Source organism: Aptenodytes forsteri, unplaced genomic scaffold, assembly GCF_000699145.1.
Source record: "Aptenodytes forsteri isolate BGI_AS27 unplaced genomic scaffold, ASM69914v1 Scaffold248, whole genome shotgun sequence".
NCBI classification, from domain to species: Eukaryota; Metazoa; Chordata; class Aves; order Sphenisciformes; family Spheniscidae; genus Aptenodytes; species Aptenodytes forsteri.
The window spans coordinates 142,022-159,572 of NW_008795935.1; the positions used below are offsets into that span (position 1 = coordinate 142,022).

A 17,551-nucleotide genomic window follows, 5' to 3' on the forward strand; every position below is an offset into this window, starting at 1 on the left:
GTAGGCTCACTTACCAGCTGTGTCAGGAAGTTGTCTTCCACACACTCCAGGAACCTCCTAGACTGTTTCCTCTCTGCCGTGTTGTATTTCCAGCAGATGTCCGGGAAGTTGAAGTCCCCCGTGAGAACAAGGGCTAGCGATTGAGAGACTTCTGCCAGCCGCTTGTAGAATGTTTCATCCGCCCCTTCATCCTGGTTGGGTGGTCTATAACAGACTCCCAGCAGGATATCTGCCTCGTTGGCCTTCCCCCTCATCCCCACCCATAAACACTCGACTGTATCATCATCACAATCGTTGAGCTCTAGACAATCGAAACACTCCCTGACATACAGAGCCACCCCACCGCCTCTCCTTCCTCGCCTGTCCCTTCTGAAGAGTTTATAGCCATCCATTGCAGCACTCCAATCATGGAAGTCACGAGATCTGTGAGAAGGTAGAAGTAGTACTTTTGGTTAACAAGATTTTCTAGACTACCATAGTGTTTATTTTTTTTCCTGTTTTCCTAAGAAAACACGGATTATAAAGTTGTGCCTCCTGCACAGGTCTGTCATTATCTCCATTTCCCTCCCTCCTTACTAGTTTTTAGTCCTTTGACAAATTTCAAACAGATCTGTGACAAGTTTTGTAGTCCAAAGGATACTCTTTTTCCAGAATTTCCATGAAGAAGTTTGCCTCTGATTAATGCTCCCAGTATGAGAAAGGGAGAGCATGAGCTAAGTTCTTACTAGAGAGCAGTAATGGACATAGCTGTTCATTGTGAGGGTATGCATTCAGAGGAGATCACGCTTCACTGATTCTGCTCTCTGAGATGTTACTTTGGGGGGGGGCAGGTTGTTTTTGTGGTTTGTTTTGTTTTGTTTTTTAAACTTCAGAGTGGTGGTTTGACCCCAGTTCTAAATGTATGAATTTTAAATTTTGGGTAGCTTGTTGTTACGTTGTTAAGCCTGATTGTTTTAAGAAAACTGTAAATCATTCCACTATATTTTCAGCCATAAATCCAAATACAGTTTTAATGTGGTAATGTAATTGAATATTTAAAAAATGAATAAACTGGTTTATTCCAAATAAACCACAGTATTAGGAAATACAAAAAGGAATGTTCTCTGCTTCTAGTTTAATTTTTATGCCTACCATAATGCAATCACTGTTGTTATACAAGTAAATAAAATGGTGCCATGCTTGCGACTCCTTAATGGAGCATTGGATTGGAAAGTAACTGATTGTATTGTGAGACAAAGATACTGCTGTTATTGTCATGAAATGGTAGAAGTGAATAATTTAGCAAATGTTAATAGCACAAGTACCATATTGCTAAATTCACAGCAGGATGTAATGAAATTTTTGTCAAATGCAACTGCAAAAATGACGCCTTTTAATTCCTGTTGATGTTATGATGTCTCATTTTAGTATTAACCAATATGATATCAGGCCAGTCCTGCTCACTTCTTCATTAGATCACATTTTCGATTGAGAATTTTCACGTGTCTTAAAAAAAATGAGAAAGATGGTATGCCAGAAGTAGTTGTTTATTTCCAAGTTGTTGTTGCCGTATCACAGAAATAAATTCAGAGTATGAATGCCACATTATTAAAAAATTAATTAATGACTCCTCAAAACAGGTAGTGGAGAAAGACTTTAACTGATGGATGAATTAGTTTTGTAAATAGCTGTTGGTAGTGTAAGTTAGGAGATTCGGTTGAAAATGGTTTTTAATTGATCTGAATTGGTTATCTACTTTGCTGTGCTAAATGTAGCTCAGGTAGTACTTCATAGTTCATTGCTTTCCTTTCGCCCCCCACCCTTTTCCTTTTTAGGGTAGGTTTTTTTTCTTTTCTGAAATACTTGACAGATTGTAGCTGTAGTTTCATGTACTATCTCAGAGTTTTCCAACTTCAACAGATACATGCTTTCTCTCTTTCCTCCACTCCAAGTAGTGGTTACTTTCCACCTCTTTTCAGGTATCTAGCATTAGGTTTCCCTTGCTCTCTTTTATCTGCTTTGTGGAATAAATGATACAAGTCTTATGTTTATAACTTGGGCCCATTTTACACTACCTGTTGCAATAATATATACACGTAATTGTTTTTGTTCTTCATTGTTAGATCTTGCTTCTGAATATTAGTGAACCCTGTCATTTGTGCTCTTTCAATATAGGACTTGACGTGGTATGACTGATGTACTGTTGTAGGCATTTGGTGATAGTATTTGTATTTTACTCTCTGAATAATATTGGCTTCAGGAAAGGAGTTGAGGCAGTTTTCTGACCTGCAGTCTCCTTGGTGTGGGAGGAATATATGTAAATCTTGGTAGTCAGCTTAGCCATGAACTTGTTATCAGGATATGCTTCACAGCACTTTCTCTCAGACTTAGAGAGTCATGTAACTTTGACTGAAATGCATTGGTTCTCCATATGAGGTTCTCCATATAATAAGCTAAAAATATTTAGTTGTTTATTACGTAGTAATTTAGGTTTGAATGAAATTTTGGGGAAAAATATTTTAATCCCACCATACAACTTATTTAAATATTGCTTTGTTGATATTTGCTCGAGAATCTGAAAATGAAACTGCTTCGATCATTTTAATTGAATAAACCAGAAAATGCAAGTGTGAAAAGATAATTGGATGAAATAATCTGTTCATTTTAACATGATTTATTTTACCTGTTAGTGTCTCTTTTTAAATGCTCCAGCTGGTGGAAATAAATTACTACATCTCATTCTCATTTTCAATCTTCGAAGTGTAAACACTACTTGTGAAGAAGAGCAAGTCAAAACAAATACGATGGGACTTGTGCTTTGTATTGACTGCATTTTTGTGCTTTATTTGAAGGTCATTCTGTGAGACTGCTGGGTCAGAAAAAGGATAATGGAAAACGTCTGGGGGGAGCACGACTGGATTTGCCAAAGATTAGGAAGAATCCACTGATAGAAATCATTTCCATCAATACAGGGTAAGAATCTTCCAAACTTATAAAACATTCAGTACTGCTGAGGAATTCAATTTATCTCTTTCTGCAGGCCTGGTGTATTACTCCTAAGTTACACAGAAGGAGGCAGGATGACCACTTTTAAATAGTAAAAGATTTTAAATGGCATTCTTTCTGGAAAATAAAACCCTGCTTATTTGGGTACAAGACTTCTGCTGCTCCAGGGCTGCATACAATCATGCAGTCCTTTTTGTAAGTTCATCTAACTCTTTCTCAAAAGAAAAAGTCCTAAGAAAATTGGAGAAGAAAAAAGCATTTAGAGTTTGGTATGGGTGGTTTGTTTTTTTTTTTTCCCCCTGTGCTCTTTTGATTTCTGAGAACGCAGTTCCAGAATATCATTAGTAACTCATTACGATCTGTAAACACCTGATTGTCAGCCCAGATGTATTAATGGCTAGACTAGGTATAGTTATTTGCTTCTTGTACCTCTAATATGTTTGTAAAGAGTTATCATGCTTATATTTCAGCCTTTTCTTTGTTTGAATAAGCTACCCTCTGCCTATCAAGCAAATTTGGATGCCCATTTCTCCATAAGACTACAAGCATTTTTCTGTTCTGTATTTCTGCTTTGAGGAATTCTATTTTCATCTTCCTTCCCTCCATGCATTCCTTTTCTCAGCTCCACTTGGTCATCTCCCATTTGGTCAGTTTCCTAAAAAAACCTGAAACAAACAAACAACCCCCACACAAGTCCTCTTCTGATTTTCCCATCTTCTCCAACTTATGTAGTGATTTCCCAGGTGGTAAAATATAAAATGCATTGCTCTAGGCATCCCAGGTAGGTGTGAACTTACTGCTTAGCGAAAAACAACGTGGTAGATCTTAGCTCTCTTTGTTTTCAGTTTGCCTAGCACATTCATAAACATTTCATAAAAGAGTGTTGCTACTCTCCTCTTTCTCTCTTGTCTTTAATCTTGCCTTCATAATTTGCTGTAAAACCTAGTGTGCTATTTAGGTCAGAATACCAGTTCAGGGCTTAGTGTGGTTACTTTTTCTTCTGCTGACTTATGGTAAATGTATGGGTGATGTTTTGTCATATTGCTGAATTATAATACCTTTTTAAACTGCTGTTTCATGCATTGATTGTTTTTGAAGTCTGTGTATGAGCTCTTCTGGTGTAGTTACTTTAAGTGATCTAAATTTTTTCCCTTACTGTCTTTCCTGTCGACATCTTGTTTGGGCCCATGTGATCAAAATCCTTTTCATGATTAAAAATAAGCAAAGTATTCTTTTATGTTTGGTTGTGTCTAAGTTTCAGATGGTATAAATTTTTCTTTTCCATTAATATTTATCCCAATCTGATGTAATAATATCTTTATAGTTTTAAATGTTGTCAGGGTGCAACTGATTGAGCCATGGCCTTGTTTACATGTCTTTTGATTTGTTGTAGTGCATTTAAGATGGTAAAATGTATTGCTATTTCCAATACCAGGTTATTGCTAGCCTAATTATAGAGGTTAATACAGGCAGGGTACTGTAGGGCATATACACTTGGCATTAGGGGGCTGATGAGAGTAACAACCCTTTGAAAAAAAATTTTTTTTAATATTTTGAACATACGTATTTTCATAGTGGGTTTTAAAAAAATTATTTCCCAAGTTGATCAAACTGCAGACAATTAACATCTCCCTAACATGTTACCTTTGCAAAACCTTTTATTTAGAACCTGGTAGTTTACAAACACTAATTACTTTGCTTAGTAGTTATTGCTGTTCTCAGGTCAATAGAATATGTATTTTATACCATATGATAATCTAAAAAATACTAGAAACCACAAAAATATATTTATTTCATGGAGAATAAAGTCAAATATGACTTGATAAGACCAGAGTATTCTAAAAACCTCAAAAAAGTCAGTTGTATAAGACATCTAAATTAACTAATGTCCCATTCTATGTTATATCGCATGCTCAAGGAATCCTGTGTCTCTTGAAATACAGGTTATTGTGTTTTCCTGTCCTTCTCTTCCCCTTCCCCCTCCCCAGTCTCTCCACCTGTGTATTGCAGGTGACTTTTGTTTACTACTCTGGGTTTGAAAATTAAAGCATAGCTTTAGAAAGGCAGCAGTGCTCAGCAGTTTCTAAAAATATAAAAATATTTTGATGTGTTACTTACTGTGACTGGACTGTGTTCATTTTATCAGCTTTGCCTTAGCAGCCTGGCTATGGCAATTTTTAGTACCAACACAACATTTGATCTGAGCTGTTTTCTCTGTGTAAAGACTGGAGAAAACTTTGAAGATTAGTTTTTGGTACAGTGCTCTTTATTGAGAGATGAATTTGGATCAGACTGGAAGGTCTTAAAATAGTAAGAAATACTTAGTTAAAAATAGTGATTTCTTCTTTAGAAATATATTTTTCTGATGCTTTTGAGTGATAGCGTCTGGGAGGAGCATGGGCAGGGCTGCTCCTTAAGGGGAGGACAAGAAGGGACCCGAGGGTGCCACCAGCAGAGGCAGTGCCCACACCAACAAGACACCCTGTGCCGTGGGGCCTGAGGACTGTGGGCAAAGCTGGGGGCTGGTAGTAGGACCCATCAGCAGTCCCAGACATGGCAAATGATCAACCAGGGTCTGGGCCTATCCAGAGGCTCCAGTCAGGATCAGAAGGATATGAGCTGGAGGCAGGACTGGGGAGGTGGCTACATATAATGCAGGTCTGAGGTCCATCCTGGAGATGAGCACAGGGCTGGAGGCAGGCATGGTATTTAAGCTCAAGCCAGGACTGGGGACATAGGCCTGAGCTTAACTGGGGCTCCTGGCCCAGAGGGGGCTGGTGGAGACAGCAGCTGAGGCTGGTCAGGTCAGTTAAGGCCTGATGGTGCCCACAGGGCTGTGACAGATGGTGGTATGTTACTATTTACATGTGGGGTCTTAATGAACTCTTGGCCTCTTCTGTAATTCTGTGGGGAAAGAAAAGGCTTGTTGGAGCATGTGTATCCCTCAGCTCCAAAGTGCTGGAGTCTTTGACGGCTCACACTAACCCCTTTCACTTTCCAGTAGCACAAATACCATTATGTACATGGACACCTGCCAGCTGGAACTATTCTTCTGAGAATTCAGTAGGACCAGTTTATTTTTGGGAGTCTTCAAACACACTGATTGCTAAGATGTGTCTCATTCTCGTACAACTGTGTCTGAGAATGTGGGTGCAATTGAAATGCAACACTGTAGAATAAGATTTGCTATGTCAAATTCTCTTCAGTAATTTTGACTTGGGGCTTCTTGTTATTGATTCCTTCTTCTCTCAAACATGGAGAAGAAAAAATTTCCTGGGCTTGAAGGGTTCTGTCCTTGTATAATTATGAACTTTTTCCTTACTTGCCCATGCACAAACACATGCCTACATATGCACATGTCCCTCTGTGTTTTCCCCAGGCTGCTGCTGTACATGAGCCTCCTCAGCTGTTCCTTTGCATGAATAAGTCTGTCCTATCAAGGGACAAACATACTGTGTCTCCACTACACTATGCAGTCTATAATAATAATAATAATAATAATAATAATCTCATAATTTAACAAACCAAAATGAAACCCCATTAGGTATGGAATATCTGTGAAGACAAGTACTGCTTCTGTCCATTGTGAGCCAGCTCAGAGTTTTGACGCAGTGGTGCATTTGTCCCTAAAAAGGTGTTGCTATGCCCTCAGAGGGACCTGGATCTTGTTCAATGTTTGCTTTTTTTCAGAAGTAATGGGCAGGTTTTTCTACTGTTAATTTTGGTTGCTCTGAGGTTTGCTGTTTTCTCATTTAGAAATCCAAGCTATCTTTATCTGTTTAATTTACCATGGCAGTTAGTGGTTTCCGTCAACAGACTATGACTAGAGAAAACCTTCCGTCCCAGGAGCAACATGTTTCAGAGTTTCCAAGTATGTTCGCGGAGACTATGGTTGAGTGCCAGAATAGGGGGACAAGAGACTTATCAGACTTCTCTGACACACTAAGATACGTTAGAGAATCTTAATTTTTCCATGTGCCAAATACATAAGGAATCCTTATCATCCCAGTATCCCATACAAGCTGTAGATTGACTTCTGTAACTTTTCCTTAAGGAATAAGTGACCTTTTCTTCCTGTATTGTTTGCTTTCTCTATTATCACTTAGAAAACATTTTTCAAATCAATTATTCAATTTTTTTTCTATAGAATAGGCAGTTAATAAAAATCAGTGATTCCAGTGGAGCTTGGATAGTTGTCTTAATATCTAGTAAGTTCTGCAGTGATACTAGTGGATCTGAACCTAGAAACAGTGATTTGTTCCTGTCCTCCAAAATAATTTTCTGCTTTGAATTAAGGGCATTTGGTTCAATCTCTTTCAGTTTTATTTATGTCCTAAGCATGTATTGTACAGGTCATCTTACTGGAACAAGCAAGGTAATAGTAGTAGAATAGTATGTTAAATGATGTTTGGAGAAAAGGCATAATTTTTTCACTAATCTCCTAATGTGATTATTCTGTTAGTTTGAAGTAAGAGAAATGTTCTCAAATCCATTTTGCATTACAGCTTCATTCTGATCTCGGGAAAAATCTTTTCTCCTCATGATCTAATCTTCATTTAGTGCCAGTCTCATAACCTGTGTAGCCATTTAGACAGCTCTTCTTAATGGGATCAAGACTTGGTCCTTCCACCTTTTAATTAAGTAATTCTGTATCCTGAACTCTACTTGGTAGCTTAGACTATTTATTATTATATTTATTGATGTATCTGTGTTGTTGGCATGGCCTGAGCTCCCTTATATCCAAGCTGCTACCACTCATATACATTTCAAATACCATTTTATTTGTGCTTTGCCTGGATGCCTTGGGAAGTATGAGAGGAGTGTAGTATGAACACTAGAACTTACTGTTGGGTGGGTTTGCACATAGGTTCACTTAAGTGCTTTCTGTACTGCTGATGTGGCTGGCTAGAGAAGAAATCTAAGCACACATTATGCAGGGGATTCAAAACTAAAAGGAACATAGCAGTGTGCATGCATGCATGCATTAGACTATCTTGAGAGCTAAGATCTGGTGCAACTCGTGTTAAATTTGCAGTATGAACATAATCAAAGGACCAAGTCTCTGTCCAAGTTTGCCTGTTCCCCCTCATCTGAAGACACTGCATGAATCCCATATAGTCCCATTCTCTTGTTACTTTTATAGATTCCCCTATTAAGCTACTCAGAGCACAGGGAGATGTTTAAGATTCAGCCCAGCAAACTGAGCATCTGGGTTTGAGTGTAGTTCTGGGGGAGTACAGAACCACAGTCGTACTGAGAGGACTGTGTAATTCAGCAGAAACACTGGCCACTTCTCAATCTGCATATCTGTGTATGTTTTCTTTTGGGAGAAGGGCTTTTAAAAGCATTATTAAAATGAAAAGTAAATTAGAATTACCCATCCAACCAAATCCGATAGATTATTCCTGTAGTGCTAGCGCATCTTACAGAAGATCAGCATGTTACTTTATCTCAGAAAGATTTTCAGATCTGCTTTTGAGTCTTAAATACTAATTAAGGCATAACACTTCAAACGTAGTATTCTCAATGTTGAAGAAATGCAAACTTTCTTCTCACGGGACAGTCCTTGCTAGCAAACTTTGTGTTGATAGTGAACATACATAGTAGTGCTTAGGACTTTGTTTACAAGTCCTTGATGCGTCTTGCAATTTTGTAGGGTTTTTTTAAGCCATGCTTTGAAGTTCTGTAGTGGTGGTCATTCAGAATGTTTCTAAGCTGCTGATGGATCTGAATCTAGCAGATGAGTTAAAAAAAAATGTAGTTCTATGTATAGTACCTGGTTTGTTTTATGAATCAAGTTTTATGAACCAAAAATTCATCGTAAAAAATATAAGCTTTACAGTTACTATTGTCAATCCTGATGTTCCCAGGCAGGAATATTTCCCTGGTTATGAATTGTGAAAGGTTAAAATTCTATTCTTTCATAACTTTCTGTTTTAAGCCGCTTTTTCAGTTTTATGATGAATTGGGGAGTATGAGGATTGAATTTTCTCCAAGAGTTGCATTTTAATTTTATATGAGGTCACCAAATAGTCTTCCTATATATTGCATTTCAGTATTTGTTTAGGATCAAGTATATAAAATACCCTGGACTTGTATGTCCATAAAAGTGTAGGTAATTGTTTGGTTTTGGTTTTTTCTTAAATTGTGCCAAAAAAGAGGACATAAACTTAAGTGAAATGCTTTTAACTCTATAATTTTTTTAATGTGGATATTTGAAATATTTGATTTAGTTAACTTTTGTCACATTCTAAAACTTCTCAGCACTAGATGATTTTCTCCTTACTTACTTTTGGTGGTTAATAACTAGGTACCTGTGAGGTGGTGTTAGGTTAGAAAAAAATGTAAAATAACGCTGGTAAGAGGTCTGGAAAGTCTTTGGTGGTATGTGTGGATTGATTTTGCTATAGGTAGTCTTCATTGAATCAGCACATATTTCAGGCTGTTTTCAGTATTAAAAGCACATCATATTCCGTCTCTTTGATTGCTGCAGTTGGTTGAGATGTCTCGTGAACAAGAAATATCAGTGGCTTTCCCTGTATGGCAGTACGTAGGGAGGCAGTGGCATCATCTCAGAATTGAGGGGTTTACAAACAGAAAGATCAGGAAGAGAAGTGCGTGGCTCTATTTGCCTTCTCTGATGGAGGGGTAATTATTGCTTCGGAATCATTTGGTGCCAGTACACTGGCAGATGTGTAGATTTCAGTTAGAACAGTATTTATTCCTTTGCCAGCATAAGATACTCCAGTGCGAGATATTGAGGTCCTTGGGAGCACTTGAGGATGCTACGGTTTTTACCAGTGAAACATGCATCTAGTTATTAATCTGATAGTACTGCAGTGAGTCAAGTGTTAACCAGGCTCAGGTGCAGAAGCAGGGGCCCAGGGGCACATGACATAGGACTGAACCATGTTGAACATAGAGTTGGGAGACTGGTCTGATGCAATTTAGGGTCTGTCTTTTTTTTGTTTTGTGGGGTTTGTTTTGTCTGGGTTTTGTTGGGGGGGGTGTGTGTGTTTGTCTTTGTTTGGGTTGTTTGGTTTGTTTTGAGGATTAGGGCTGTGGCTCAGGGTACACAACTCTTTTTGCAGCACTGGAAGCTAGAGTAAGTGCCTGTCCGTGCTGAAATTATTGTCTGTTGTTATTTTTGGGTTTTTTGGGGTTTTTTTTTGGGGGGGAGTGGGGTGGTGGTGATTCATGTTATTTCCATAAGGGTTGTTTTACCTGGTTGGCTCTGGTCCAGCTATATCACTCAGACACTGAGTGGCTGCCCTACAGTGGCTTGGGCTTGTAGTGCTGATCCCGCAATATTCTGCTCCTGCTGTACCATTTCAGTGTGTCTTCTCCAGAAGAGGTCTGCTCTCCCCCTCCTTTCCACTTTCATATGAGACCCGTGTACCACAGAGTGACTGCAGATCCGCACTATTATTTGGCACTATGGAGCTCCAGAAAGTGAATGTGGTCATAAACAAGGTGGATGTGGGGGGTGGTGGTTCATGTTATTTCCATAAGGGTTGTTTTACCTGGTTGGCTCTGGTCCAGCTATATCACTCAGACACTGAGTGGCTGCCCTACAGTGGCTTGGGCTTGTAGTGCTGATCCCGCAATATTCTGCTCCTGCTGTACCATTTCAGTGTGTCTTCTCCAGAAGAGGTCTGCTCTCCCCCTCCTTTCCACTTTCATATGAGACCCGTGTACCACAGAGTGACTGCAGATCCGCACTATTATTTGGCACTATGGAGCTCCAGAAAGTGAATGTGGTCATAAACAAGGTGGATGTGGATTATAAAGCAGCACCCTGTGCTGATTAACTGCATATTTACCGTGGTCCAGCCTGTCTGAAGAGTGATAGTCTCTTATTTAAAATGGTTATTTAGCAAAGTAGTATAGAGATCAACTAGGATGCACTAGAATTTTTCTAATTATGGTAGCATATTAGTATTTGGTAAGGCCATAAAAAGAGGCCCTAATTGTGACTGTTAAATCCCTGAGCTCTTGCAGTGGCCTGTGTTGCCTGTCCAGATTTTTGGCGAATTGAACTGGCTGAGCTAGACTTCTGCCTTTTTGTGGCGTTCAGCAAACATCATCTACACCTGTTGGTCTACCTTTGAAAATGCTTTGTGCATTCACATCATCTCTGACTCCTTTATAAGTGGGATGACTTTTCTGGAGGCACCATCTTTAAACCATACCAAAATATCTTTGATTGCTTAGGAAAGGATATTGTGTCTCAAGTCTGAGAGCTTGTGAAGCCATTGCTCTCCCGTGCTGAAATTAGTGGGATATTTCAGTAATAATCTCATCAGTTCAGCAGAAGAACCACTATTTCTTTGGCTTTCTGTGTTTACTGATGTGAACTCAAATCTCTTCCCTCCTACATTGTTAATCTCTAGATAAAAATATATATAGGGTGGAAAACGGAAATCTTTCTGGTATGTGAAAAATTGGATTACCTACTGTTTGACAGTGATAGACTTGGTTTTTTGGCAACTGCTTATATACTTTTGTCTATCCAACTATGCCACAATGTTTTCAACATTTCTATCTTCTCCTAAAATATTGCTGTCTCGTATCTTGAATGAATAATGAGTCTGAATTACGAATCTGTTCATATTTTGTAAAAATAATTGACTGAATATTTACAAGGATGAATTCTGTGTCTTCAGTTTACTTGATTTAGTTTGTTCATGAATAACATACAGGTTTTTCTATATTTTAATGTTTAACTTTTCAAGATACTCATGTGACACTGCAGTTGAAAGATTTTGATTTTAGAATACAACATCAATATACGTTTTGATTTGCATTCAATATTGTGCTTAGAGGCAAAATAGTATTTCTTCTGATTATAATTAATACAGTTATATAATTACATATCATATTACTACATATTATGTTTACTTTTACTTGAATTCCAGGTAAATGCTTAGAGCTAATTCCCCAGGAAATATGAAGTGGTACAATTACTTTGGCCCAACCTTAGCTTATAATATTTAAATGGACACTTTTCATAACTATTTAGCTCAAACATCTGTGACATGCCAGAGCCTGTCATGTCAGTTACGCTCAGAAAACAGAGAAGGTAGAAAGGCTGGGAAGATAGTGTATGTGTTTTTGAAAGCAAAGCTCTGCATTAGGCTTTTTTGTTTATATTTTAATCAATATTTGCATGTACATATATTTAGATTCTAGCTATACTGTATACTAAGCATGTATTTCAACCATGCATGTACCAGATATCAATCTGTTCTGCTTTGGCACACTTCACAAAATAATTTACATAATGCAAATGATAGATGGCACAGTCGTGTGTATCTATATGGAAGGCATTTCAATCATAAAATCTGAAAAGCTAGTATTCCAAAGCTTGCAGAAACCACACTGCTGTAACAGAGGGAAAAGGAAAAACAGTTGTTTACAACAGAAAGTTTTAACAGTCTACTTCTTTGCCTAAGGTCTCTTTCCACTGCAACTTACTGTAACTCACATCCAAGGTCATTATTTCCTAATTAGATATTTAAATAGCATATTGATGACAGTGTCTGAAAGATCACTTTTTTCAGTTATTACTAATTTCTTGCAATTATAATAATTCACATTTGAAGAATTATTTATAACAGTCTGCTATAAAATCTGTAGGTGCTACATGGTAACAATTTCACTGAGAACACGGAAAAATCCATTGTTTTATTATAAAGATATAATACATCAGTGTGGCTCACATTCTCATCTTACCAACTGTTGTGCTTGTAGTCATTTCTGTTCTCTGTGTGTCTGTCTTGTTCTGTGTCCCCATTGCTGAGAACGTGCCTGCTCACCTATGCTTCCTCATACAGAGTAAGTGAGAAGTATTGCATTTTACTAGTTAGTTTCCTTGGGCAGCCTATGTAGAAAGGTAATTTAAGAAAGCAGGAAAGAAAGTAGTTGGATTGGTGCCAGGAAAGAACTGTTTCCTCCCTCCTGAGTAGCTTGATTTCTGTCTTTCCCCAAACATCAAAGGTTGCCATAGCTGATTCTGTAGGGTAGACTTGTACTTCCTTCAGTGCCAAAAAACCCCAGCCTCTAGTGCCCATTAATGGGAGCTGCTCATTGAAATCAACAGCTGAGGGCAGGAGGAGTTACCCCTTTGGTTATATTGGTGGAGGCGGCTATGGTCCTCTTCGTTCCTCAGTAGGTATTAGGCCTGGTGAACTTTGTTGGACTATCTGGAGTTTAGTATAATAAATTCCCATCTGCTCCTGGGAAGGTGGAAGCTGTTAATGTCTTCAATTTCTATTACTGTTGCACATGGTAGTTCTGCCATTTATGCTGACCTGTATTATACAAGATTGCTTTGATGAGTAGTGAATATGATATAGATGTTTTGCAGATTCTTCTAGAGTAAATGTTTGCTACCATGCTAACCTGAAAGGAAGATAACTTTGAATTCAAGATGATCCCTCACAAAAAGAAAGATGTTTATACACAAAAAGTTTATTACATACCTGTATTCAGTATATAATTAGGGTATATACTTTTCACGAGGTATTTGCCTGAAATAAGGTAATTTTTTTCTCTTAACGCTTTGACTGTTGTCTTTCAGCTTTGCACGTTTTCATGATTTCTGCCACTGTTAATCTCCTTACGATACTACTTCTTTCTCATTTTTAGAGTCTTCACTGCTTGAACTCACTTCTTTGAACTTCAACTCTATCCATGGGATTTTAAGTACAGAACTTGTGAAACCCTTTAGCTACAACATGTGAATTTCTCTGATGTCATGCTGTCTTAATTTAATGACAAAGTAATCCCAAACTGGGCTTCTTTACTTTCCCTATAGGTATTAGAGCATGATCCCCTGCCAAGAGTCATTTTGAGAGAAAAAAAATTAAAAAGTTCAAAGGGTCTTTAAAGGACTTTTTCACTAGTACATCAGATACCTGTGGTTGTGACATCATTTGTGGTATGACTTGAAGACTAGTATTCATTTCTTGGATTATATTTTTCATTGCTGTTGTTAAATGCTGTTTGAATGGATCTAGGACAAGCGTGTTTTTAATGAACAGCATACGTTGTGTCCTGTTCCAAGAAATGTTCAGCCAGTCCTTTATTAAGTTTACTGACATATGACACCTAAGAATTATTCCAGTAAATAGTTGTTTCTTTGGCATTATTCTACTATTCAAAATAACATACAACGGCAATTCCATACTATCTGCTAATAATGCCAACTGTACTGTAAAACATATTTTTCATTCCCCTGTTTGTAGGATGATGGATTTCATGCCTGTTTCTTCAACGGTGCATTTTGCCGACATGTCAAAGTAAATTGACATCTAATCTGCATCATCCGCTTGGCTCTTTACGTAGTCCAATCATATGCTGTTCACATGCAGTGAGGTTTTTCAGTGGAGTCAGGAGGTGCATGTTGGTAAAGTTCTTTGCCATAGGCAAAAATCATTATGACACATTATTTGTACACACCAAGCATTACTGGCCTTGAATTCTTGCTGTGCAATGTTTTGTGTTCATGCTATTTCTTGAGCTCTCCGTTTTTGAGAAATGCTGTTTAAGTACACACAAATTCTACAGCTATTTCTTCTGGTTCATGAAAGCTTCCTCTTTTGAGTCTGCTGAATGACTTCTGCATTGAGTTAGAAAAAAATAGGTTTTTATGATTGTTTCCATTTTTGCACATTTGTCTCCCTTATGTTATTTCCTCTCAGCCTCACAAATTTTAACTTTTCTGCATATAGCGCCATCATGAGTTTAAAATTTCCATCAAACCTTCTCCTTATACATTTTGGTACATTTTCTTTTGCTCTTGTACATCTCATCTTCAGAAGACTTGCTATTTCACAGTTCACTTAGAAGATTCAGGAAGACTCATAAAAGTTGCCAGAAATCACTATGCAATTCTCTAAACTCCAGTACACCACACAGCTTGTAAGTCAGTGAGAAAAACAGCAGTAATCACATGCTCCAACTGCGTCATCTTATTAAAACTTTGGGCAGCTCCAGGCATACTTGTCCTGCTTCGTCACTAGGTGGCTTCCCGCACTGCACAGTTCTGTTACTCTGTTAACCCAAGAGGAAGATCACCAGAATTTAACACAATCCCAAATTTTCAAGTTAAACTATGTGACAAAAAGGTTGTCGGGGGAAAACAAGCTTGATTCTGTTTTGTGTAACTATGATATATAGTTTCCTGCAGTTTCAGATGATTCCTTTCAGTGCTACACTTCTGATTAATTTGAAGATTGATTCAGAAAATGAGACAGCTTTAACATACTGGAACCTGATTACAGGTTAGCACACAACATTGTAAGGTGACTTCCTGCCTGCCTTCTGGCAGATGCTTACATACAGAAGTGGTTTTGGATCACGCAACGAGCGACATGTTCTAATCTGCTTGAATGAGAAGAGATAATTTTGAAGTTGTTTGCAATTTCATATATCTGTAATTCTGACATCAATATGCTTTCTGAGGTTGGAGATAAATTCTTTCTTGTTGAGAAGAGCATTCATTTGCATCCCTTCTCTTAACGCCCACATTCATAGTTCCTAAGGGAAATTAGGACAGAATCCTGAGAAACATTTTATTCATTTCTCAGATTACAGTAAATACTGAGAAATACCCTCATATGTCATAATTAATATTGTGTTGCCTTTAGTCCCAGCTCTTCACATTAAAAAACCCCAAAACTAGAAAAACAATTCAAGGACTAGAGAAGCCATTGTTTTGAAAAAATACTCTCTTGCTGAATGTTAGTGTGAGAAATGTCTGTGCTTTTACATACTCATCATTCTGGGGGTTTTAATGGCCTATTTTAAAGTGTTATACAACTTAAGGGTTTAAAGTTAAGTGCCCATGTCTTTACTGCTCCTCAGCAGAATTGGATAACTTTTAGTTGCCTAATAGTATAACCTCTTTTGCTAGTGTTGGTATGACTTCTTAAATGTGAATAAAAATGAAAACAACTTGTCAAAGGGTCTGACTGAAGTGTCTCTTGTGCCCTTTTAGGTCAAGGTGGAATTTTTTTTGAGACCTGACAGGGAAATGTGTTAAGGGATGTGTAAAAAGAAGAATCGGAATTGGGAAACATCTTGTGCTTGAATTTGTTCTTAGACTTGATCTAGAGATAATTTTAATGGAAAAATAGTTTTTCCTGAATAAGATGGGTGGGCTTCAAAAAATTTATATTTTGCATTATCTATCAAAGTACATGAAGGCATGTTTTTATGGTATTCTCATTGACTTGTGTGAATTCATGAGATTTGAAAAATAGAGAGAAATAAGGCATTTTAACTGTGATCACTATGTGACATAAGAGCAAAATCACTGAAGTAAAGGTAGTTTAAAAAAACCCCAAACAAATAATAACTGAAAAGTTGAATGTTAAGATTCTGCTTGGCAGATAACGTAGGTGGCACAAAATCCAGTGTAACATGTTCCAAGATTATTAATATTGTTTCAAGTGTTTTATATGTGATAGTATCTTTCTTTATCTGCCTTCTTTATGTGGGGAAGAAAAAACTTGAAACTTAACACTCTAATTCTGATATTTATGCTGAAGTTCAAATAAGCTGTGAGATTTTAACCTGTTAGCTTACAAGGTCCTTATTTTTAAGATAATTTACACGATCTCTGTTATAAGTGCACTGGATATTCCTTTATCTGTTTGTATAGCAAATACATTTAGAAATTTGGATTTTTGGGGTGAGTTGAAATTTTCCTCATTGAGAATTGAAAAATTTTGTGTTAACGTTATTGAAAAGTCTCACAATTTGCATATTTTTCTGCATTATTATTCTTGACTGTCATTCTTGAAATGTGATATAATTAAAAAAAAATCAGATTCCTAATTGTAAAAACAAATTACACTGAATTAAGTAATAGTTTTATTTGCGCTTCAAATAGTCTAATAAAATGCAAAATGCTTAGAGCAGATTTCTGTCCTCCTCCTCCTTTTGCTTTTACTCCAAGGTGCATGTTAGAAGAGTTAGTAGTTAAACCAAGAATAAGTAAGTTTAAAAGAGGCACTTGAAGTGTCCTCTACCCCCAGTTGTGGAATTTGGGCAATAAAATTGTAAATTTTTGGGGACGCACAACTTTTTTGCCAGCAGGGTGGCTTAATAAAAACCTGTTTAAATATTTGCTTTAGATTTTCTTTTGACTAGTCTTGGTGCAATGGAAAAGCTAAAACAACTAACCTTATCGGAGTAAATCAAATGTATGTTTTACTAAGTATCTGCTAGTACAAATGACATTGAACTCCTGAGTTTCCGGTCCCTTCAGGATCAACATATTTCTCTGCAAGTTGCTGCTTTAGGAACTGAGGGTACTAGGCAGATCCCAAAAAATGCTGAGGTGTTTCTGCACCCCTGTGCTGCAGAGCACCATGGAGTACTGCTTCACTATATGGGGAGAGAGGAAAAAAAAAAGTCATGACAAACAAAAGGTAATTCCTTCCTCTGTCAACTGGATACCAATTATGTGATGACATGGAGAGCCATGTCTGTTTTGGGTTTTTATCTAGAAGATGGTTTCTTTTTGAGTGGAAGAATACAAATACGGAAGTGAAGA

At 37.5% G+C, this 17,551-nt stretch overlaps 1 protein-coding gene across 1 annotated transcript in view; it reads left to right on the top strand.

Moving 5' to 3' along the window:
- The window catches only part of CDKAL1 (CDK5 regulatory subunit associated protein 1 like 1), a 396,152-nt gene that overhangs the window by 119,267 nt on the left and 259,334 nt on the right, over positions 1 to 17,551 (top strand). The window contains 1 exon segment of the mRNA XM_009285096.1: positions 2,832 to 2,952. Coding sequence (XP_009283371.1) covers positions 2,832 to 2,952 — 121 coding nt within the window.